Source organism: Pteropus alecto, unplaced genomic scaffold (assembly GCF_000325575.1).
Source record: "Pteropus alecto unplaced genomic scaffold, ASM32557v1 scaffold237, whole genome shotgun sequence".
Classification (NCBI taxonomy): domain Eukaryota; kingdom Metazoa; phylum Chordata; class Mammalia; order Chiroptera; family Pteropodidae; genus Pteropus; species Pteropus alecto.
This window is the reverse complement of record NW_006440624.1, coordinates 1,963,781-1,987,292: the sequence shown is the minus strand read 5'-3', so window position 1 is coordinate 1,987,292 and position 23,512 is coordinate 1,963,781. Positions and strand designations below refer to the sequence as shown.

General features: G+C 33.9%; 1 protein-coding gene and 1 pseudogene across 5 annotated transcripts in view; one reads left to right on the top strand and one right to left on the bottom strand.

Moving 5' to 3' along the window:
- ANKRD17 (ankyrin repeat domain 17) overlaps positions 1–23,512 on the top strand; it is a 139,830-nt gene extending 116,318 nt beyond the window's left edge. For all 5 annotated transcript variants that reach the window (XM_015593514.1, XM_015593513.1, XM_015593512.1 and 2 more), the window contains 10 exons: positions 2,825–2,996; positions 4,153–4,600; positions 5,075–5,230; positions 7,083–7,232; positions 8,544–10,177; positions 13,667–13,864; positions 19,960–20,208; positions 20,715–20,893; positions 21,284–21,448; positions 22,110–23,512. In XM_015593514.1, coding sequence (XP_015449000.1) covers positions 2,825–2,996; positions 4,153–4,600; positions 5,075–5,230; positions 7,083–7,232; positions 8,544–10,177; positions 13,667–13,864; positions 19,960–20,208; positions 20,715–20,893; positions 21,284–21,448; positions 22,110–22,169 — 3,411 coding nt within the window. In that variant the 3' untranslated portion in view covers positions 22,170–23,512. The remainder of the gene's footprint in view (positions 1–2,824; positions 2,997–4,152; positions 4,601–5,074; positions 5,231–7,082; positions 7,233–8,543; positions 10,178–13,666; positions 13,865–19,959; positions 20,209–20,714; positions 20,894–21,283; positions 21,449–22,109) is intronic.
- On the bottom strand, positions 2,379–2,497 carry LOC112484206 (annotated as a pseudogene).

The following is a 23,512-nucleotide window of genomic DNA, read 5'->3' as shown; positions in this document are numbered from 1 at the left end:
CCTCCTCCCCTGCAGTAAACTAGGGAGTGAAGGTCACCAAACAATTACTGTTTTCTTCCTAGTCCTTCTGAAAGGTCAAAAGCTCCTCCCTCTCCTGGTCTTCACACTGGAGCTTGTGTATTTCTGGAGGACCAGCAAAAATTTCTAGGGGGTGCTATTGAGACAATTTCTACAACTTCCAATTTCCATTTGTATCCTTTCCTGAAATTTTATCTGCCTGAGAAAATACCAGGGTTCTACAGATTCTCAACTATTTTTCTCTTCAAGAATAAAAGATATATCTCTACACCCAAGAGAATATATATATGGTGTATTGCCCCAGATGTAATAACTTTAAAGGTGGGCAAAACCTTTCAGAGATAATTTACAAAGGCAAGAGGAGTATCTAGCAAAAGCAAAAGGCTTAAAAATATGAATTAAGACATTTTCTGATGAAAAGTAGGTCTGATTTGGCCTATGAGCTTGTCTTTGAGCTCTGGTTTCATTAGTTAGGATATTGTGACATTCCTTGTAAACTGGGTATTATTGTTTTGACACATAATATTTAAAATACATATAAACATATAGAACACCAGATTATAGACAGAGAACACTAGATTATAGACAGAAACATCTGTTAGAGGACATGCAAACAAAATAGTTGGAATATGATTGTCCCACTTTATGAACCAAAGAAGAAAATAGTTAAAGTAGCTTATTAAGACATGTTATTGGACTTTTAAACTTTTTGTTATTTTGGGGGACTATGAAAGTAATGTACTCACTTTGACAAAGAGAAACAATGTATAGTTATATAAAGTAAAATTGAAACTAAACCATCTTTCTGCTACCCCTTTCCAGGTCCATTCTCTGGAGGTAGTCATTAAGCCTTTGAATTGAATCCTCTCAGTCTTTTTTCCGTACTTCTACAAATAGACACACATAAAGGTTCCCTTCCCCTGTAAATGGGATCATTGGTCTGCAGTGTGACCTTTTTTCTTCTATCAAATATAAATTATGAGCATTTTTTCCAAGTATATATTTAGAACACTTTTCAGGGCTGCTGGGTATTTTGTGAATACATATTGTTGTTAATGTATCTGCTCCCACCATTGATTTAACTTATTTCCATTTATTGCCATTATAATTAATTTTGCAGTAGAAATTATTGAACCTATATTTTTTCACTAGAGATAGTTCTTTTACAAAGGATAAATTATTAGGATAAGCAGTTTGTAATTTTCATAGGAGGCTTTCCAATGACCTTTCCTAAAATGTAAATATGTATACCCTTAGCAGTATAAGAAAAAACTCATTTTGCAAAACTTATGCTGATACCTGATATCTTACTTACTTACTTACTTACTTATTTATTTTTAAGCGCCTACAGCGCTGGGTTTTCCTAGATGGTCTTCCGTCCAAGTACTAACCAAGCAAAAGGCTTAAAAATATGAATTAAGACATTTTCTGATGAAAAGTAGGTCTGATTTGGCCTATGAGCTTGTCTTTGAGCTCTGGTTTCATTAGTTAGGATATTGTGACATTCCTTGTAAACTGGGTATTATTGTTTTGACACATAATATTTAAAATACATATAAACATATAGAACACCAGATTATAGACAGAGAACACTAGATTATAGACAGAAACATCTGTTAGAGGACATGCAAACAAAATAGTTGGAATATGATTGTCCCACTTTATGAACCAAAGAAGAAAATAGTTAAAGTAGCTTATTAAGACATGTTATTGGACTTTTAAACTTTTTGTTATTTTGGGGGACTATGAAAGTAATGTACTCACTTTGACAAAGAGAAACAATGTATAGTTATATAAAGTAAAATTGAAACTAAACCATCTTTCTGCTACCCCTTTCCAGGTCCATTCTCTGGAGGTAGTCATTAAGCCTTTGAATTGAATCCTCTCAGTCTTTTTTCCGTACTTCTACAAATAGACACACATAAAGGTTCCCTTCCCCTGTAAATGGGATCATTGGTCTGCAGTGTGACCTTTTTTCTTCTATCAAATATAAATTATGAGCATTTTTTCCAAGTATATATTTAGAACACTTTTCAGGGCTGCTGGGTATTTTGTGAATACATATTGTTGTTAATGTATCTGCTCCCACCATTGATTTAACTTATTTCCATTTATTGCCATTATAATTAATTTTGCAGTAGAAATTATTGAACCTATATTTTTTCACTAGAGATAGTTCTTTTACAAAGGATAAATTATTAGGATAAGCAGTTTGTAATTTTCATAGGAGGCTTTCCAATGACCTTTCCTAAAATGTAAATATGTATACCCTTAGCAGTATAAGAAAAAACTCATTTTGCAAAACTTATGCTGATACCTGATATCTTACTTACTTACTTACTTACTTATTTATTTTTAAGCGCCTACAGCGCTGGGTTTTCCTAGATGGTCTTCCGTCCAAGTACTAACCAGGCCTGACCCTGCTTAGCTTCCAAGATCAGATGATATTGGGCACTTTCAGGGTAGCATGGCTGTAGACTTATCTTTTTTATTTTTGCCAAATTAGTGAATGAAACATTGTACCTTGTTATTTTAATTTACATTTCTTTAGTGATTATGAAGCCCTGTTTCTCTTTATCATTCATCCATTTTAAAATTAGATTTTTTATTATTAATTTGATCTTGGCCCTTTAAAAATATTTTCTCTTTATAGTAATTTGAATATGATCTTGATTGAACAATAAATTGAATTCTGTGACTTTGAATTTTATGGTATCCTGCTTCTCATGAAAAAATGACATCATGTGACTTTTTTCCCATGGTTTATTCCAATGTTATAATTCTATTTTTTTGATTCTTTTAACAGTTAAGGGAAGAAAGCCGGAGGCTAGCTTTGGCTGCCAAAAGAGAAAAGAGAAAGGAGAAGAGAAGAAAGAAAAAGGAAGAACAAAGAAGAAAACTAGAAGAAATCGAAGCCAAAAATAAAGAGAACTTTGAACTCCAAGCTGCTCAAGAAAAAGAAAAGCATAAAGTCGAAGGTATTTTCTTGAAACAACCATCTAATTTGTTTCATATGATACATTTTGTTGAAAATTATATTTTTGTAAATATCAGTAACTTAAACTAAAAACAAATTTCTAAGTTATTAAGCCCTTAAAGTATTTATGTGCTATTTTCACTTATTGACTTCTCCTCAACTTTTTATTATGAAGATTTTCAAACCTACAGACAAGTTGAAAGAATGATAAAACAAACACCTGAATACACTTCACCTAGATTTTAAAAATAAACATTTTACCATATATTTATTTCATCTTTTTTCTCCAAATGTTACACATATTTTCTAAGCCATCTGAAAGTACATTGCAGACATCGTGACATTGCACCTGTAAAACTTCAATGCACATCATAAGAATGATATTTGCTTACATAATCATAATACCTAATAAAAAATTAACAGTAATTTAGTCACCTCTGCAATCCAGACCATATTCAGATTTTTCTCAAATAAGCTAATAATTTTTAACTAGATTTTGACTAAAAGATTATTTGAGATGATAGTGTGAGGAGGAACCATTGCCATTAAACCACCAAATATGTGTGCAGTTGTGTGTGTAGGTGTGCTTGTGGGTGAGTGTTAACTTCTCCCTCCCCTCAGCCTTCTATTTTGAAAAAAATTTGAGCCACGGAAGAATTTAAGGATTAGTATGATGAACACCTGAATGTCACCTAGAGTCTTGTAACATTTTGGCACATTTGTTTTGTTTATCATTTTTCCTCTCTCTTTCTTTGAACAGTTTGCATGTAAGCTGTACGTATCATGCGAAATCAGCCCTAAATACTTGAGTATGTATTTCCCAGAAAAAGAACATTATTTTACATAATCATGATAACATTATTATACCCAGGAAATTTAATAATTATGTAATATATGTAATATGTAGTATATATTCATATTTCCCAAATCGTCTCCAAAATATTCCTTGCAGTGCCTACTATGCGTTGTTTAGGACTTAGGGGCAGAGACTAGATCAGTCATATCCATCTCATTACTAATGAATGCTGGAATAACTGATGACTTTATGTCTAATAGTAGCAAGGTAACTCCTGGGTTCATTTCTCTTCAAGTGCTTAAAGCTAAATGTATCCTAAGAGCACTTAGAACTTGCTAATGCAGTATTGCTACTTTTACAGATGAGCCTGAAGTCTTGACAGAGCCTCCAAGTGCCACAACCACTACTACCATAGGTATATCTGCAACCTGGACAACTTTGGCAGGTTCCCATGGTAAAAGAAATAATACCATAACTACAACCAGTTCAAAGAGGAAAAACAGGAAAAATAAAATTACTCCAGAAAATGTTCAAATTATATTTGATGATCCACTACCAATCTCATACAGTCAGCCAGAGAAAGTGAACGGAGAGTCCAAGAGCAGCAGCACCAGCGAGAGTGGGGACAGTGATAACATGAGGATTTCCAGCTGTAGTGATGAAAGTAGTAACAGCAACAGCAGCCGAAAGAGTGACAATCATTCACCTGCTGTGGTCACTACCACCGTGACCAACAAGAAGCAGCCATCAGTTCTGGTTACATTTCCAAAGGAGGAGAGAAAACCTGTTTCTGGCAAGGCTTCAGTAAAGTTAGTTCTAATTTTCACTTACTGTTTATCATGAAACACTTTGTTGCTGAATTTATTGGTAAAGCAAGCAAATTAACAACTGGCAGAATAAGGATTTGCGTTTGTGCTAAAGAAGGCACAATTTCATTTGATTTGAAGAAAAGGCTGTTTTTTAGATTATGTATTAATGAGAGATAAAATTTTTTTGCTATATAATTTATCATTTTGGTTGTTAAACTTAGCCCATGAGAAGTACAGATTGTGGTTTCTCAGGGATTATTACTGTGATTCAGCTCTGCTAAATTCGATCTCTATATAGTGTCTTAAAAATTGGCTCTTCATGTTATGTGAAATATTGAAAAGTGAAAAATAAGTTCTTCATTTGTTCACCATATTTATTCTAAAAAGAATAAATTTCTGTAGTTGATTGCCTTTATCATTTAAAAAATCTGCATCTGTTCTATGTTCAATGTATTTCTCCTCCCTCTGTTAAAGATTGTCAGAGACTGTCAGTGAAGTAACCAGTAATTCTCTGTCCACTTGCACAAAATCTGGTCCATCTCCCCTTTCCTCTCCAAATGGGAAGTTAACAGTAGCAAGTCCTAAGCGTGGACAAAAGAGAGAAGAAGGGTGGAAAGAAGTTGTAAGAAGGTGAGTAATTGTTAATTTTATTGTTTTTCTCATTCTTTTTCTGTGCTGTATCTCATAGTCAAGTACGGTTTACTGCCTTACAGTTAAATTCCTCAAAGTATTCCAAAGGTTGTGAATGGTAGCCCAAGGCTGAATCTGGCTAACAGAGACAACCTTATCCTATTTTAGTCGGGGAAAAAAAAGTATGTGCTAATATTCTTAAAACTGGGAGATTTTACATAAAAAGTTAGATGACTATGGTATCTGCTTGACCTCCGTGGGTGCTGGTATTGGTGGAGAACTAATGTAAATTCATTTAGGTGATTGTGTTTTGTTCAGATTTGTAATCTTAGAGCCCAGTTTGTAATGTCTGCTACGTGTTTGTAACTATTTGAAGAATGAATAGATATTAGCTTTAAACAATTCTTGTCTTTAAATTATAGGATATCTCTACTTCAAGGATTTTAGTACTAAAATATTTTATTATATTTTGCTTGGGATTTTTAAACTAATTTGTGTCAAAAAGTAAGACAGTATCCCTGAAACTAAAAAGTGATAAGATATCACAAACTTAGAAAGGATGTAATCCATTATAAATCTTTGATAATCTGTTTTAAAGAACTTCCCAGAAATTCCATCAAAAATTAAACTTTTGATTATTTGAAACAAGAGCTGTCCTTTTCTCGCTTTGTCTCAAACATACACATTAATTTATTCACATACACACACTCTATTGAACTAATTGAAATCACAACATCAGAGTACTCTCTATACAAAAGTAAGGTAATTCATTTTTCTACATGCATTTTATATTGTGATATACAAAGGAATTCTTAACTAATTTGAAAATAATGATCACTGACTTATTCTTATTCCCTTCGGGGAAGAGAGAATTATCAAGTAACTTAATTAGGTATGTAAAAGGGCAGGGATCATACCTTACCTTTTAAAAAATATAACATTTTAATATTTAATCAGTCATTCCAGATAATATACTTGTTCACAATTGGCTCATTCTCTTTATTTAGAGTTATACTGCATTTCTTTGAGAAGTGTTCTTTAATTTATACTTCTCAGAAATTTGTATCCACCTTTCCTGAATCTGAATATTTAAAATTGTAATTTTGCGAGTGTTAAATGGGTTTTGCTTTTTTGAAATTCCAGTGGACTTTTCTATTTTCTCACACTACCGAACATCCTTTTAGTGAGTTTCCGTATTTGTGGATAATCATTTCAATGCCCGTAGAAGAATGCAGGGAAACAGTGAACTTTTAATATCATCCTTTCAGTTATATATTACAGAATAAAAAGAAGAATGTGAGTCATTCACCTAAATATGACCACAAGAAGCCACGCTTGACTCCTTGGGCAAGATTCGGTGCTCCAACCACTGCGTATTTAGGATATCTTGTTAAAGCACTCATGGCATGGTGTGGTAGTTTTCTAACTTGGTGTCTACATAGTCAATGTATGTGGACAGGAACTCATGTCTCTTATTGGCCATTAGTATTTGCATTAGCACAGTGCATATCTACATAGTATGTACTTTACAGGTATTAATGAAGCATGAGATGAAAGTCAAAAACACTCCAGTCTTTGGTAATGAGATAAGAAGCTATGGTAAAGCTTTATCTTTCCCTCTCCCTTCTCCCCTCTCTCTCCTCTAACCCTTCCCTTCCCTTTCTTTCCTCCTTCCCCTCTCTCTCCTCTCTCCCTCCAACCCCCTCTCTTTTTCTCTCTTTCCTGAGATACCCTGTTTGCACCTAGAGTGAGAATAGGTAGAATAGGCTTATTCAACAATATCTATTCTGTATTTATGATAATCATTAAGATTCATGATTTATCTTAATTTATTTTTGTAACTTTTAAACAGGTCAAAGAAAGTATCTGTTCCATCAACTGTGATATCCAGAGTGATTGGAAGAGGAGGCTGTAATATTAATGCTATTCGGGAGTTCACTGGTGCACACATAGATATTGATAAGCAGAAAGACAAGACAGGAGACCGGATAATAACTATAAGGCAAAATTTTGTCTTTTATGTTTTCTTCCTTTGTGTTTTATTACACTATAGCTTAATGAAATATAAGCATTTGAGTTTTTAGTGGAACATTTTAAAAGCATACTTTCTAAAATAGTAATTCTAGAAGGTAACATTTACAGTTTTTTTCTCTAATTCATATGTTCTTGTGATGTATTTCAAAGGGCTTTAAAGGAAGTGTGTGTGGGGGGCAAAGGTTTAGATTATCTTTTCCTTATATAAATTGTTCATATGACATTCTTAAAAATTTATTCTGAGACTTTTTAAGAAGGAATGGGTCTCTAACACATTTAAAGCAGTAGGTTTCTTATCCTTTTAATTATCATTTGAGCTTCGTTATTCTGAGATTGTGTCCTTAGAATATGAGCTTAGTAACAGATTTAAACCTGAAGTGGATATTTGTCTTGAATTGAATATGTCTTTGCCTGAATACCCTTAAAAGAAAGATGTTAATCTAAGAAATTATAAGTTTGGTAGTGAGAGGCAGGTGCCCCATTGTAGTAATAATAGGAGGGATGATAGTTATATAGCCTACCTCAAAAGGAAGGAGGCAATTAGCCATCGCTGTTTTGTACTTACACTCCTCTCCTATCTTGTTTTTCTCTGTCCTGGAATAGGTAGGTTGTCACAACCTACTTTGTCTAGAGAAGAGGGAAGTGGATGCCCCATAGGAGTAATTTCTCCCTTAGGGTTTCCATGAGGCTTTCCTTGCAATCAGATATTTTCCTGAAAATCCAACACTAAGATTTGACCTTATGGTCGTTGGCATTATCAGGATTACTCTCTCATTTTGAGACATCATTCAAAAGAAATTATAATAATTGTTCTATTATTAGAGAAACCACTAATAAATATGTAATAGATGGGGTCATCTTAGGTAGCAGGATTTAAAATAAAATACTATTTTCTTACTTAGTTATATTTTGTTTACTTGTATTGCTTTTAGTACTGATCAACTGTTTAACTTTACGGTAGCATTATAGGCTTTTAAGTGCAGTGTTTTTTCTAACTAATGGATTTTATAGTAGGAAAATGATTTCTTAGTCTAAGGAAACAATAGTAAAATGAATTTTTTGAAAATAAATCATTTACTATTCTTTGAAAAATATAGTAGTATGTTGGGACAGTTTATGGCTTTGTTTGCAGAATAACTCAAGAGTAGTCAGAAAATTGCTGCTTAACTTTCTTTATTCTCTGTATGTATGTATGTATGTGCACACACGAATGAATTTAGGCTTTACATATTGAAAAGTAGAGGAGGTTGGACCTAATTTTTTTTTTGTCAACTTGTAGGGGTGGCACTGAATCAACAAGACAAGCAACTCAGTTGATCAATGCTCTGATCAAGGATCCAGACAAAGAGATTGATGAACTTATTCCAAAGAATCGTTTGAAAAGCTCCTCAGCAAATTCCAAAATAGGGTCATCAGCACCTACCACCACTGCTGCTAACAGTTCTTTAATGGGAATTAAAATGACGACTGTAGCTCTGTCATCAACATCTCAAACTGCCACAGCACTCACTGTGCCTGCAATTTCTTCTGCATCTACTCACAAAACCATTAAGAACCCAGTGAATAATGTGAGGCCTGGTTTTCCAGTTTCTCTTCCATTAGCATATCCTCCTCCACAATTTGCACATGCTTTGCTTGCTGCTCAGACTTTCCAGCAGATCCGTCCACCAAGGTTGCCCATGACCCACTTTGGAGGTACTTTTCCACCAGCTCAATCCACTTGGGGTCCTTTTCCTGTCAGGCCTTTGAGCCCTGCCAGAGCTACTAACTCGCCTAAGCCTCACATGGTGCCTCGCCATAGCAATCAGAATAGCAGTGGTTCTCAGGTGAATTCAGCAGGTTCTTTAACTTCAAGTCCAACAACTACAACCAGTTCATCAGCTTCAACGGTGCCTGGTACATCTACAAATGGCAGTCCAAGTTCACCTTCCGTCAGAAGGCAGCTTTTTGTCACAGTTGTGAAGACATCCAATGCCACCACAACAACAGTCACAACTACAGCAAGCAACAACAGCACTGCACCCACAAATGCCACATATCCTATGCCTACTGCCAAAGAACACTACCCAGTATCATCCCCATCTTCCCCATCACCACCAGCCCAGCCAGGAGGGGTTTCTAGAAACAGCCCTTTGGATTGTGGAACAGCATCTCCAAATAAAGGGGCATCTTCCTCTGAACAGGAAGCAAGTAGTCCACCAGTAGTAGAAACAGCAAATAGTAGACCTTCAAACAGCAGCAGTTCTTCTGGGAGTTCATCAGTTCATTCTACTCAGCAACAACCTCCGGGGTCTGTTTCTCAGGAGCCAAGACCACCTCTTCAGCAGTCTCAGGTTCCTCCCCCGGAAGTTAGAATGACTGTTCCTCCATTAGCAACAACAAGTTCTGCTCCAGTGGCAGTGCCTTCTGCTGCCCCAGTGACTTACCCTATGCCTCAGGCACAAATGGGATGCTCCCAGCCTGCTCCTAAAATGGAAACCCCTGCTATTAGACCACCCTCTCATGGCACAACTGCCCCTCACAAGAATCCAGCTCCAGTGCAGAATTCATCTGTTGCAGTCCTCAATGTCAATCACATTAAAAGACCTCACAGTGTTCCCTCTTCTGTCCAGTTACCTTCGACCTTAAGTACACAAAGTGCTTGTCAAAATTCAGTACATCCAGCAAATAAGCCTATTGCTCCCAATTTCACTGCGCCCTTACCATTTGGGCCCTTTAGCACATTGTTTGAAAACAGCCCTACTCCTGCTCATGCTTTCTGGGGAGGATCTGTTGTTTCATCTCAGTCAACACCAGAATCTATGCTATCAGGAAAATCCTCATATTTGCCAAATTCAGATCCCTTACATCAGTCTGATACTTCCAAAGCTCCAGGTTTTAGACCATTACAGAGACCTGCTCCAAGTCCCTCAGGTAAGTTTTTATTTTCTGACATTCTGTAGCTGCTTATTTACACAGTAATGTGAAAACTCTTGGTGGTTTTCTAATATTTTTACTCTGACCGGACCAGATAGAGATTGTTGCGTTCAGTTAACTTAAATGTGTTTGTATTAGGTGCGTTTAGAATGGTGTTATATTTTTTAAATCTTTTTAGAAGCTACAGTGGATTTTATCTTGAATTTCCCATAAATAAATTTCTTTATTGGTATATTTTTCTCTCTCCAAATAAAAAAGTTCTTTTATGTTTTAATTTAATAAGGTAACACCATCAAAAGTTTGCTTGTATTTCAAATAAAATATTAACAGATTTTTAAAATTTGATTTCATTTCTGATTTTTATTTTTAAAAGAATGAGAAAAATGTACAATTGCATAGTTTAATAGCTTAGCCACTAACCATGTGTTCTGTTTAAATTAAAATTAAACAGAATTAAAGATTTATCTTTATCAAGCTGGCCATATTTCTTTTTATCTTATTTTTTTTTTTCAGTTTTATTGAGCTATAATTGATATATATCGCTATTTAAGATGTACAGCACAATGGTTTGACCTACCTATATTGTGAATTGATTACTGCAGTAAGTATAGTTAGCATACATTATTTCATATATATAAGATCAAAAGAAAAACCAAAAGAAGAAAAAAAGTTACTTTTCCTTGTGATGAGAACTCTTAGGATTTACTCTCTCTTAACAACTTTTGTATATATTATATGGCAATGGTAACCATAGCCATCGTGTTGTATACTACATCCCTGGTACTTCTTTATCCTGTACTGGAAATTTGTACCTTTGACCACCTTCTTCCATTTCCCTCTACCCATATCTCTGCCCCCCAAAATTTGATCTCATTTCCTATGAATGACTTTATGTTTAGATTCCACATAGAAATGAGATTCACTGTATTTGTCTTTCTCTGTCTGATTTTTTTCACTTGGTATAGTGCCCTCAAGGTCCATCCATTGTAAAGAATTTAGCTCTGAACATGGGAGTGCAGACATCTTTTTGAGTTGGTGTTTTTTTTTTTCTTTGGATTTATCCCCAGAAATGGAATTGCTCAATCTATTTGGTATTTCTAGTTTTAATTTTTTTTAGGATCCTTCATACAGTTTTCTATAGTGGCTGTTAATTGACCATATTTCAAGTGTTTAATAAGCATATATGGCTAGTGGCTACCATATTGAACAGCACAGATATCAAACACATTATCATAGAAAGTTCTGTTAGACAATGCTGATATTTGTAGAGTATCTTAAGATCTCTCGGTTGTGGGTGATTGCTCTTTTTTAACTATTTACTTGAAATATTTTTAGATTTATGGAAGAGTTACTCTAATTTATTCCAGCTTCCCCTAATGTAAATGCCTTACATGATAACATTTATTAATATTTGTACAGTATATTTAAACTGCAGACTTTATTCAGATTTCACAAATTTTATCAATAATCTTTTTCTGTTGTGGTGTCCAATCCAAGATATCAGGTTGCATTTAGAGCTTTGTGTTTTAATATGAACATTTCAAGCAATTAAAGATAATCCACGGGTGGACAGGCTATGGTCCATGGGCCAAATAATGGCTCTTGTTTAACATTTGTAATCTTTTAAAATTGAGAAATGACTTTGTGCAAGATTTTTTTAAATGTTTTTTTAAAAAAATTTTTAAAGAATAATATTTTTAAAGAATAATAAAAAATAGGAAATTCATATTTCAGTGTTCATAAAGTTTTATTGAAACAGCTGTGCTCATTCATTATTATGTTATAGCTGCTTTTCATGCTCTAATGACAGCCTAAAAATATTTACTGTTTAGCCTTATACAGAAAGGTAGCCTAATCTGTTATTAAATATATGACATTCTCGGACAAAAAAATTTTAATTTAATGGAAACTGTATATTTTTACATATTTCTATAACAGGTAACTACAATGTAATGAACATTGTCAGTAAACATTTTTTGCTGGGCGTTGATTGAAGTATTTATGTGTACTTTAACAATTTCTCTTGTATTAGAACAATAGAATATAATTTGATTTTAAAAGATCATATACTAATGCATTAGAAATGCTTTTATATTTCATTTCACTTTTCAAAAAATGTGAAATCTAAGTAATGTGTTGAGAAAGACTAAAATTAACATTTAGAGGAAAAAAAATTCTTTGTGGAAAGATATAGAAAAAGGACCAGCTTTATAAGGAAGGTGAGGTTTTTGAGGTGTATGGTTGATGAGAGCCAAAATTAGTATTGTACTTTAACTTGAGAGTCCATCAGAATAGAATTTATTAGATTCGGGTCAAAACAGACATGTTTGCCTTCACAGCTGTACCACTATTACTATACCCAAGAAAATTAAATTAATTCAGTAATAGCACTCAGTATGCAGTATCATCATCCCTATTATATCCATTATGCCTATGTGTTTTCATTGTTTTCCTTTTGATCCAAGAGCAAATCAAGGTTCACACATTGTTTTTGACTGTTATGTCTCTTTGGTCTCCCCCAATCTAAAACATCTTATCACCTTCTGTTGTTCTTCTTGACATTGAATCCTTTGAAGAGTCTAATTGTCTTGAAGAATGTCTCATATTTCAGATTCATCTGTTTCTTTATACATTCAGGTCAGACATTTCTGGCAGGAACATCAGGTGATGTTTTGAACTTCACACTGCATTACATCAGGAGGCACTCAATGACAGGTTGTCCCACTGTTGGCTGTGGAAAGTATGGCCACTTAATTAAGGTGCCATTCATCAGATCTCTCCATTGTAGAAATATAACTACAGCCTTTTCTTTTTCTCCTATAATTTTTTTTTTTTTTTAAGACCTCATTAATTTTTTTATAGCACTTTGGGTTCATAGCAAAATCGAGAGAAAAGTACAGAGATTTCCCATATACCCCTTGTCCACACATAGGATTAGCCTTCTCCATCAACATCCCCCACCAGAGTGGTCATTGTTACAATTGATAAAAGCACATTAACACATTCTTTTCAACGTCCATAGTTTACATTAGGGTTCACTTTTGGTGGTGTTCATTCCATAGATTTGAACAAATGTATAATGACATGTATCTACCATTGTAGTATGATACAGTATTTTCAGTCTATTAAAAATCTTCTATGCTTTACCTATTTATCTTTCTCTCCCTCTTAAGTTTTTAAAGATAACATTTTTATATAACTCCTTGCCCATTAAACCTACTTAAATCTACATGTATTCTATAACTAATAAAATGTCAAATGTTAAAATTATGTTTTCCTTGATATTTATTCCTTTTTTATGATTATCTTTATAAAACAAAGGGGAAAATGATGAGTCAGTGGACTGGAAGATGTAAGTGAGGAAACATTTTTTTAATCTAAAATATTTTTGGATATATTAGAAACTTCTTGGAATTTTAATTTTTCAAATTATTTCTCCTGGGATGGAGTAACTGTTACAAATTATGATTATATTCTGCATTATAGGTATTGTCAATATGGACTCGCCATATGGTTCTGTAACACCTTCTTCTACACATTTGGGAAACTTTGCCTCAAACCTTTCAGGAGGTCAAATGTATGGACCTGGGGCACCCCTTGGAGGAGCACCCACAGCTGCTAACTTTAACAGACAACATTTTTCCCCACTTAATTTGTTGACCCCGTGTTCATCAGCATCAAATGGTGAGTAATATACACTGTGATTCTATAAGAAGAGTTTGCGTGTATGTTTTCTTAAGAACAAAAGGATTTAAGTTTTTCATAGTCCAGAATGGTTAACTTTTAAACCTTATCATAATTTTAATACTATAAAAATGTAATTTGTATTCATGGTAATCTTCATGAAATCGGGAAGAATTTCAGTAGAATTTCCAGGTTTTTAAATTATTTAAATCAACCTCAGTTATATCAAAACCTAGAATATCTTATTGACATTTATTTCAAAAAGGGACTTTTTTTAAGAAAAAAATCTAACCTTATTGTACTGCCTATTAATTTATATTGACTTTTAGTTTTATTTGAGAATAAAACTCAACCTCATTTCACAGGAAAGATTTCTGACCTCAAAAGTATAAATATCACATGTTTTTTGTCCATCTTTAAACATCATTTACTACATAAGTAGCAAAACTGATTTCACATTATCAGATATGTGTTTTTAACTGTAGTTAGACTCTGAAAGCAGTGATTAGATTTTTACTAAGGAAGATCAGTCACAAATAGGGAATTCAATTCATGTTAAGAGAATTCTGTTAGTAATGTTATTGTGTTTTTTCTGTTTGTGGTTTTCATTTTTTTTCGTGTTGGAATAAAGACGTCAAATTGCTTTCTCCTTGAGGAAATTATAATAAGCATCCATATTGGTTAACTGAATGAAAGAATATAATTTTTTTTTTTTATATTTGAGAGATGCATAACAAAGTATATTGTCAGTTAAAGCATAAAGTTGTACCCTGTAGAGAATTTACATGCTGTATAGTTTTTCTTATGTTTGTCAAATAACAAGGACCATAAAAGAATATCAGTGATCTTTACACAGATATCCTTGAATGAGAAGAAATGGTTTAAGAAAGGATTCTAAGTGATTGTGATAGAAACATTCCAGAAATAATGTAAGAAGTAGGCAAAAATTTTCAGTTCTACTTAACACATTTGTGTTTTTAGTAATATTATGGATAAGCAATTCTAAAACTGTGGGATATACTGGAAGACTGAGCAAATGAATATATAAGATTTTGATTATGTTGTGATCTGGGGTTCTTACTGTAAGGAGACAAATGTGGAATGGGGTAAGGCAAGGAAAACCACATGGAATTGGATTGGAATTAGGGGATCAGTACGAACTCATGATTTTTAAATTACTTATGTATTGGATTGAATTATATAAATTGTCATGTTTTCCCCCAGCTCTGTCTACTGAAAGGGCCTAGAAGCAATGACTCTTAAGTAGAAGTGAGCATATCCAGTGTCCAGATATTTCTGTTCAGTATTTTTGTTCACTAAAAGAAGCTGGAGCTTCTTGGAGAAACAGTTGATTTGCGAGCCAAGGCTGGAAAATTGTAAGGGGAGCCTGCAAAGTTTTATAGTGTCAGAAAGTTATTAAATGCTCAGAATGATGGGGATTTGTCAGAAGGACATAGGAAACTGCTTGAAGGGGCTCCTACTGGCCAAATTCAGTATAATTTGACCATCAAAATGAATAATGGCAGCTCACTGGATAAAACAAGAATCTGTGAGTCCATAATGATTATAAATAAAATTTTAAAAGGGGGGAGAAGGGAATACTTCCTTACGGTATACTGACAACTCAGATGGACAAGGAATTATAGTCGTTTTCTAACTAACTCTTAGAGTGGTTGATTCAGGCAAGACCCTCATACTTTCACCTCTAATACTGAATTAACTAGTTTGCATTTTCTGTACCTAATATAAATATAAATATTGTTACTTTTTAATGACCATTTAGTTTGTATTGTCTCACTTTCACCTCTTCTAGGTAATTTGTTCACATGTAATTTGATGTAATTTTGCTTTTCTTTTTCTAATTAAAGAAATTATAATGTAAATGAACAGAAATTATAATAATTAGGTTCTTTCCCTGGGACACAGTATTTTTCTTTAAAAAAAAATAAGAGCAAGCAAAGAATCTTTTCTCGAAGCCCTAGTACAACAGATTGGTGATGCCTAAGAACCTTCTGCAGAGATCACCTGAGAGCTTATCCTACCCAAACCTAAGGTCTATCCTAAAGAACTCTCAACCAGTCCATGCATTGATTGCTTATCACTGGCTCTGGTCTTTGAGTTACAATCCTTGGCAAGTTTAGTCAATGGGCCATTTTGACATGCAATCTTATAAAATGTTGTCAGATCAAAAAGCACTAAAGCTTTACAATTTTGAAAGAAGCTAATTTTACATTCAGTACACGTTTACATGCATGTGTAGTTGAAATAATACATTTACAAAACAATACTTAATCCTTACAATGTATGTTGCACAATGGTATTTTCTATTCTGTTTTCTTTAAGCTTTAAAAAGATTTTTTTTGCTGGTCATGACCAACCACATTCATTTCATGATCTACTGTCATTTAATAAACATTGAAGCATGAAGAAAATACACAAAAAGTGCAGGAGCACTGTTTTGATTTGTAAGTCACATTGATCTTTTAATTTGAATTCAGGACCCTGTTGTCATTTCAAAACTGAAGTGGATTTACCATGAAGCCAGTGAAGCTTCAGCTTCAGATTACCTCATTTGCAAGGGGCCCTGCCAAGGTCCTGTACCCAATTTTGTATTTGTAATTTTGTATTCTTTTTCTTAAAAGGGTTCCCCAAATTGTATAAGGCCTCACAAAACTTTTAAAACCTATTTTTTCTCTAGTATGTATGATGGCATGTTTTAAAACATGTCTCTTAATTAGATTTTGCTTTTCTTTTTCTAATTAAAGAAATTATAATGTAAATGAAAAGAAATTATAATAATTAGGTTCTTTCCATGGTAAGGAATATAGACCCACCCAAGGAATCTCAAGGAAAATGGTGTTTACTTTAAGGCTATGGAAAGACATCTTCAGAACCATCCAGGATTTGGGAAAGCTGTTCTCTCCATCTCTATCTTTAAAGGATTTATGGTCTCTCACTCATGGTCTGTTGCTTTTTAGTCTCTTCTGTTTACTCTGTTTACACCTAGACTTCTTCATAATCTTTTACATGGTCCTCAAAGATTCAATTCATAGTTAATTAAACCTGTTTTTCTCTGTTTATCAATTGCACCTTCCCTGAATGAGGAATACGATTTGTTCATCTAGTTAGGCCATGTCAGTCATAGATTGCTGGCTAACCTGAAATTGATCATTCTTCAGTCAAATGCCTGTCATTAGTCCAGTAAGCCTACAGGAAGGAAGCATAAAACAGTCAGGTGGTGATAAACACTATGACTAGTCAGGTGGCAGAATTTGTGAAGAGGGCAAATCTCTATTAAGTAAGGCAGGTTAGCAGGCAAGCCTAGTTATTCTGTTTATTTAAACGGAGTGTGGAGGGTTGCTGTTATTTTGCTTTGCTTTTGTTTTTGGAAGGACACAGGAACAGAAAGAGAAACTAGATCTGACACAGAGGTTAGGGCAAGCTTCCATGGTGAGTCTAGGAGGAAGGTAGGATTCATTCATTCATCCATCCTTCTGTCCATCCTGCCTGCCTGCCTTCCATCCTTGATTCCTTCCTACCTGCTACGTTTGACTATGTCTTGGTGTTAGTTGTTCTGGATTGATTTTTCTTGAGCATATAATTTGCCCTTCCAATATATAGTTTAAAAAATAATAAACAAAACTTTATCCCTTGTGTTCACACCATCTTATGTTCCATGTAGTTCAGTTTAGTCTTTTCTTGAGTCTTCTTTTATTTCTAATACTTTCTTGAGTTTTGTCATCTTGTTTCCAGTTTTAATAATTATGAATTAGCTATTCTTTATCTTTTTCTTTTCATTTCTTTTAACTAACTTCAGAATTTTAGGTTATAGTTTTCTGATGTGCCTTTGAAATATTAGGATATAGCTTTCTTTGGCATGCTTTTTATTATTTGCAAAATGTTATGGGTCCACATTTCTTTTAGTTCATATAATAGCTTTGTATGGAATTTGACTACAATTCTATTCTGTTTTGCAGATTTAAATGAAATGAGTTTTCCTAAATTTTTAGAAGGGATAAAGTAGATCAGGGTATCTTTTCTAGTTTAAAGACTCTAGAATTCCCTCTACCCAATCTGCCTTACTCTTGACTGGCTCTTCTCTATGCTGCTTTTGTCCTTTTCCTGCTTAGTTTGGAATCTGTTCCTAGAAGTTTCTTATTGGTGTGGGGCTTTCTAGAAAGAAGCTCTGGCAGGTTCTTAGAGCCGTGGTTTCCAACCTTTTCGGCATCAGGGACCAGTGCTCCTATGAGAATCTAATGCCTTGATGATCTGAGGTGGAGCTGAGGTGATGATGCTAGCAGTGGGGAGCAGCTGCAAATACAGTTGAAGCTTTGCTAGTTCCCCTGCCACTTACCCTCTGCTGTGTGGCCCAGTTCCTTACAGGCCATGGACCAGTACCCATCCGGCCCAGAGTTTGTAGAGCTCACAATTGCTCTAGTTTCTTCAGACCTTATTGTGATGTGAATCCCTTACAATCATCCATGCATAGGCAGAACTCTCCCAGTTTCACTTGCTGTTCTTATATTGGCCTTCCCTGCTTTCCTTTTAGTAATTTTGACTCTTTTACAGTTCTCTTATCTCCTGTTCTTAGGTCTGGAGAATTGTTTCCTTCCATACAGATGCTGATATCACATGAGTCTTAAAGCTGTTGGTGATTTGTCCCTATTCAGTTGTATCTTTGGATTCATATGGATACCTTGTCTATTAGTTTTGTTATAGATGTTATCCATGGGCTTTTGGCTTTGCTAACTTAGTGGCTATGCTGCTGCCACCTTCCATCGTTGTAGAATTCCCTCTTATACCAGTGTAATTTTAAGGTGAAATTTAAAAATATAATTGCTTTAAAGACACATATGTTACTTTTCCATTTCATTATGATTTGTTAAAAGTAAGTTCTGTCAAGTGACGCTACTGGATCCATGACCACAAGATACATATTTCAGTTTTTCTTTAGAAGCTAATAGTTTTCTTGGTTTACTTTTATAAATAAGAAGCCCATGTTTCATGTTTTTGTTCTTCAATAATGTCAGTATTCATATAACAAATTATAATTTAATAAGTACTTTCCCATTCATTCTTTTTAGTTAAAAGTCACTACAACTCATCGTAGGTGGTACTATCAATTTAACTGAAATAGACCTCTGTAAACACTAGTAAGATGGAACTGATCTCCATAGTACTTCCCAGTTCTGCTTGATTCTAAAATATATATAAGAAATCTTTTTAAAAACACATTCAGGCTAATAATATTACTGAATTTTTTTTGTCTTCCAAATTCCCTGAAAAGTACCTTGGGAAATAGAAGCATCATGCTTGCGTGTGCGCGCGCATATGTGTGTGTTTGTGTGTGTGTGTATACATAGGTCAGGGGGGTGGGGAGATAGATAGATTTTGCAAGTTTATTAACTACCTGAATTGCTTTTGATTGGATAAATAGAGACACAAAATATAATAAAACAAAGTTGGGTAATAGGCATAGTTTTCTCTTGGTATTTTTTAAGCACATGAAAGTTCTGTGAAGTCCTGATTTAAAGAAACTTTTTTTTTCCTTCAGCTAGCTTTTCCAGACTTGTTAGATACCTGAATCCCTTTGTTTTTGGTTTCATCATAACATACCAAGGGACAGGTGTTCCAAAGGAATACAGTTTGGGAATTTCCCATATGGGCATGGTTTTTCCCACCTTCATTTTGTTGTTGTTGGGGTTTTTTTTTGTTTGTTTTTTTGTTTTTTGTTTTTTTAATTTAAACATTGTCTTCTCATTGCTCTGGTATTATATTTTACTCAGTGTCAAGGTATAATTATTTAAATATTAATTAGTTTAATGGTTTATTACATGTAGTATAGTTGCAGCATTCATATCTTCACATTCTGCTCTTATATAACTAAATGAAAAATTTGTGAGCTCGATTAAAAAATGACTACAAAGTTATAGAACTTTAACTGAATTTTAATATGTGTAACTTATTATTTAAGCATTTTCATATTTTTCTTTAGAATGCATATTTAAGGTATCTTTAGAATTTAAGAATTGGTGTTAGAACATTCCATGCCCTATAGGTGACATGTATACTATTTCAAAATATCTTTTCTCTAGATTCTCCTGTACAGTCAGTATCCTCTGGAGTTCGTGCACCTTCTCCTGCCCCATCTTCAGTACCTTTGGGGTCAGAAAAGCCCAGCAATGTCTCTCAGGACAGAAAAGTTCCTGTCCCTATTGGGACTGAACGTTCTGCACGTATCAGGCAAACTGGAACTTCAGCTCCATCTGTTATTGGGAGTAATTTGTCCACATCAGTAGGGCATAGTGGCATCTGGTCCTTTGAAGGGATTGGTGGCAATCAAGGTATGATATGCTATCCTCCTTATAGGAAATTAACTTTATGCATTTAACAAAAGTATTATAAGCAGTATTTAACATTCATAGTCATTCTTAAAAGATGAATATTCGTACCTCTTTGTTTTGACTAATCACTTTAAGAGTTCAGAACAGTTTTTGTTCCCATGTGCTCTCTCATCGAATTTATCATTGCTTTTTAAAAATAGTCTAATGTAAACATGCATATTCTTTTCATTTCATATTAAAGAGATGCTAATGTTTCCTTTGGGGCTCTTTAGCTTTTTTCTTTTGTAACACAAGAGTATTTGGTTATTTTATGAGGGTATTATTATATCACTCTACCTACATATATGGAAGTACTGCAGTAAATATATAAAAGTAGATTATTATTCTGAAGGAATACACAATTCAATGTGGGAAATATTAAGTAGAAATATATAAAATATATTATTTTGCTGTCTTCTGATTTAAATATCACCAATTTTGTTTTCTGCCTTTGTTTTTTTCCTCAGACAAAGTAGACTGGTGTAACCCTGGAATGGGAAATCCTATGATTCATAGGCCAATGTCTGATCCAGGAGTGTTTTCACAGCATCAAGCAATGGAGCGAGAGAGTACAGGAATTGTAACTCCTTCTGGTACATTCCATCAGCATGTTCCTGCAGGATACATGGACTTTCCTAAAGTTGGGGTAACGGTGATTTAAATAATATTTTCATTATTTCTAAATGTTTTTATTAGCTTTATTTCACTTTCAAGTGGATAAGCATTTGTGAAATGATGCTGGGGCTTTGGTCTACAATTATAGGTCAAAATCTGGCTAAAATATAAATATAAGTCCTGATTTTGTCTCAGTTATTTACAGAAATGTTTCTTGATATAGTATATTTTGGATATAGTAGGCTTATGTATAATCTAATGCAAGAAGTTGTCATAAATGGAAAAAATGTTTATATTGCCCAGATAATACTTTTCCAAAATGAGGTGAAGTTTTAAATATCAATTTTAAGGTTATTGATTATATTGGGGAAAGTAAGCAGTGACTTGAGTGTGCATAATCTTTGTTTTCTCCTTTTTTAAGGGTATGCCTTTTTCTGTGTATGGGAATGCAATGATTCCTCCAGTAGCACCTATTCCGGATGGTGCTGGAGGACCCATATTTAATGGCCCTCATGCTGCAGACCCCTCTTGGAACTCCTTAATAAAGATGGTTTCAAGCTCCACAGAAAATAATGGCCCTCAAACGGTAAGGCTGATCATTCATTGAACATTTATTTAGTGTTTATGAGATACCAAGCAAATAGGATACAGATAAATCATGGTAGTAGAAGAGTTTGGTGAATTGGGCAGTTGAGGAAATTGAGAAAAATTTAATATAGCTGAAATATAGCAAAGGGATGTAGAGAATGGTACCAAAAGCAGTGTATATTCATTGGGCAACAGAAGATAAGTAAAAAGATTTTAAGTTGGAAAGCGTTGGACTGTAATTTTTTATACATCAGAATTTACTAGTATTGTGAAAAGGGCCATCTAGAGGTTATTTACTAAAAGTATCATGAATGTCAAAACAGTGTATAATTAGTTCACAGACATATTTTTATATTTTAGCTTATTTTGGTGTGTATTTAACAGATTTGACTCCTTTTCCTTCCACAGTCTTTATGTACTCAAGTAATGGTTTAAAAAAAATGACAACAGATCTTGAGGAATGAGAAGCAAGGAAACAACAGACAAAAGTGATTTATCATTGCTTTTCTTCATTGTTTCCAAGTATACTGCAAATTAAGTGAGATTTAGCTAGTTTAGTCCATAGATATTAAGAGTACTACCTAAGTTTTTAAGAGTTTTGTTTTAATCAAATATGTTTTAAATACATATTTAATAAAATGCATGTTCTATATTGATAGGTGTGGACTGGACCTTGGGCACCTCATATGAACAGTGTGCATATGAACCAGCTTGGCTGATGAGGATCAGCTTGTTAGCCTGCAGATTCCTTTTCATTCAGAGGAAATCACAAGTGGCCGAAAAAAAATTTATGCTCCCAAATCATTCTACTGATGTGCTTGACTGAAGTGTGTAGGCTTTTTGCAGAAGAACTTACTAACTGACCTATTTTCTGTGAACATTTGTGACTGCCCATTCCCCATCATCATCTGTTTTTTCTTAGTTAGCATTTTTCTTATCATTTTTCTTTTTTTCTTTCCCTCTTCCCCTTTGGACCTAACTTTCTGTTGAAGCTGTTCTTTGGCTGGTTGGTTTTAGTACTGTAAACTGCTTCTGAGCAAACACGGAAATTTAGCAAAATTATGTAAACTTGATCTTGAAGTTTTAGAATGGCAAATAAATGTACAATTGTTTACATAACAGAAAAGGCTAAAGCAGAAAGTAAATTTCAATATGTCAGTATAGAGGCTCTACTTTATGTAGACTTAAATTAATGTGAGATATGTACCTTCATATTCAGAAATCTGGATGTTTCCTTCATACATTAAACTATTAATAAGCATAACTTTTCTGCTTGTGTAATTTAAGTATAAAGTAAAACAATGGGCATTATCAGTGGATGTTTCCCAACATTGGCTTTTTAAAGACCATATTACTCTCTTTTGTTTGCAGCAAGGCATGTTTAGAAGAAGAAATTTATCACTTTCCATGTCTTTTTATTACCTTGTCACACTTTTCAAACTAATAGACACTTTCTCTTCACTCTTTCTTCTTCTCACCTTACCACTAATACCAGTAAAATTCTCTTGCTGATCGTGAAATAATTTGTAAAGATTTTTACTGTAATGGCTGCTACAGAGACATGGAGCACCTTTATCACCACCTGTGGTTTCTTCTAACCATAAAATGTTTAGCCTTTTGGAGAATTTAAAAAGCTACCACTGGTTCCCAGTCAGCATATACAAGCTCTTAATATACTGTTTATTATTAAACAATTCAGTGTACTATTTTATATTGGATAATATTGATTCTTAACACTGGCTCTCCAGTCATCAAGAATCAACATAAAAATTCCAGTGTTCAGTAATTTAGTGGAAAGTATTTTTTCCCCCAATTTTAAAGGCTTCTTGTTCTCTACACTTGTATATTATCAGTGAAAAGGATCAACAGCTAACTTGGAGCAAGTAATAAAAGATGTTTTGCATTTGTCATGAAGACAATTTATGGTAGATATGAATACACAGATTACAAAATAAAGTTTCCATTTAACCTGTTTATATAAGATACAGGGCCACACTAAACTATTCAATGGGATTTATCTATTCCGTTCACTTGAAACAATAAACAATAACATATCCAAGAA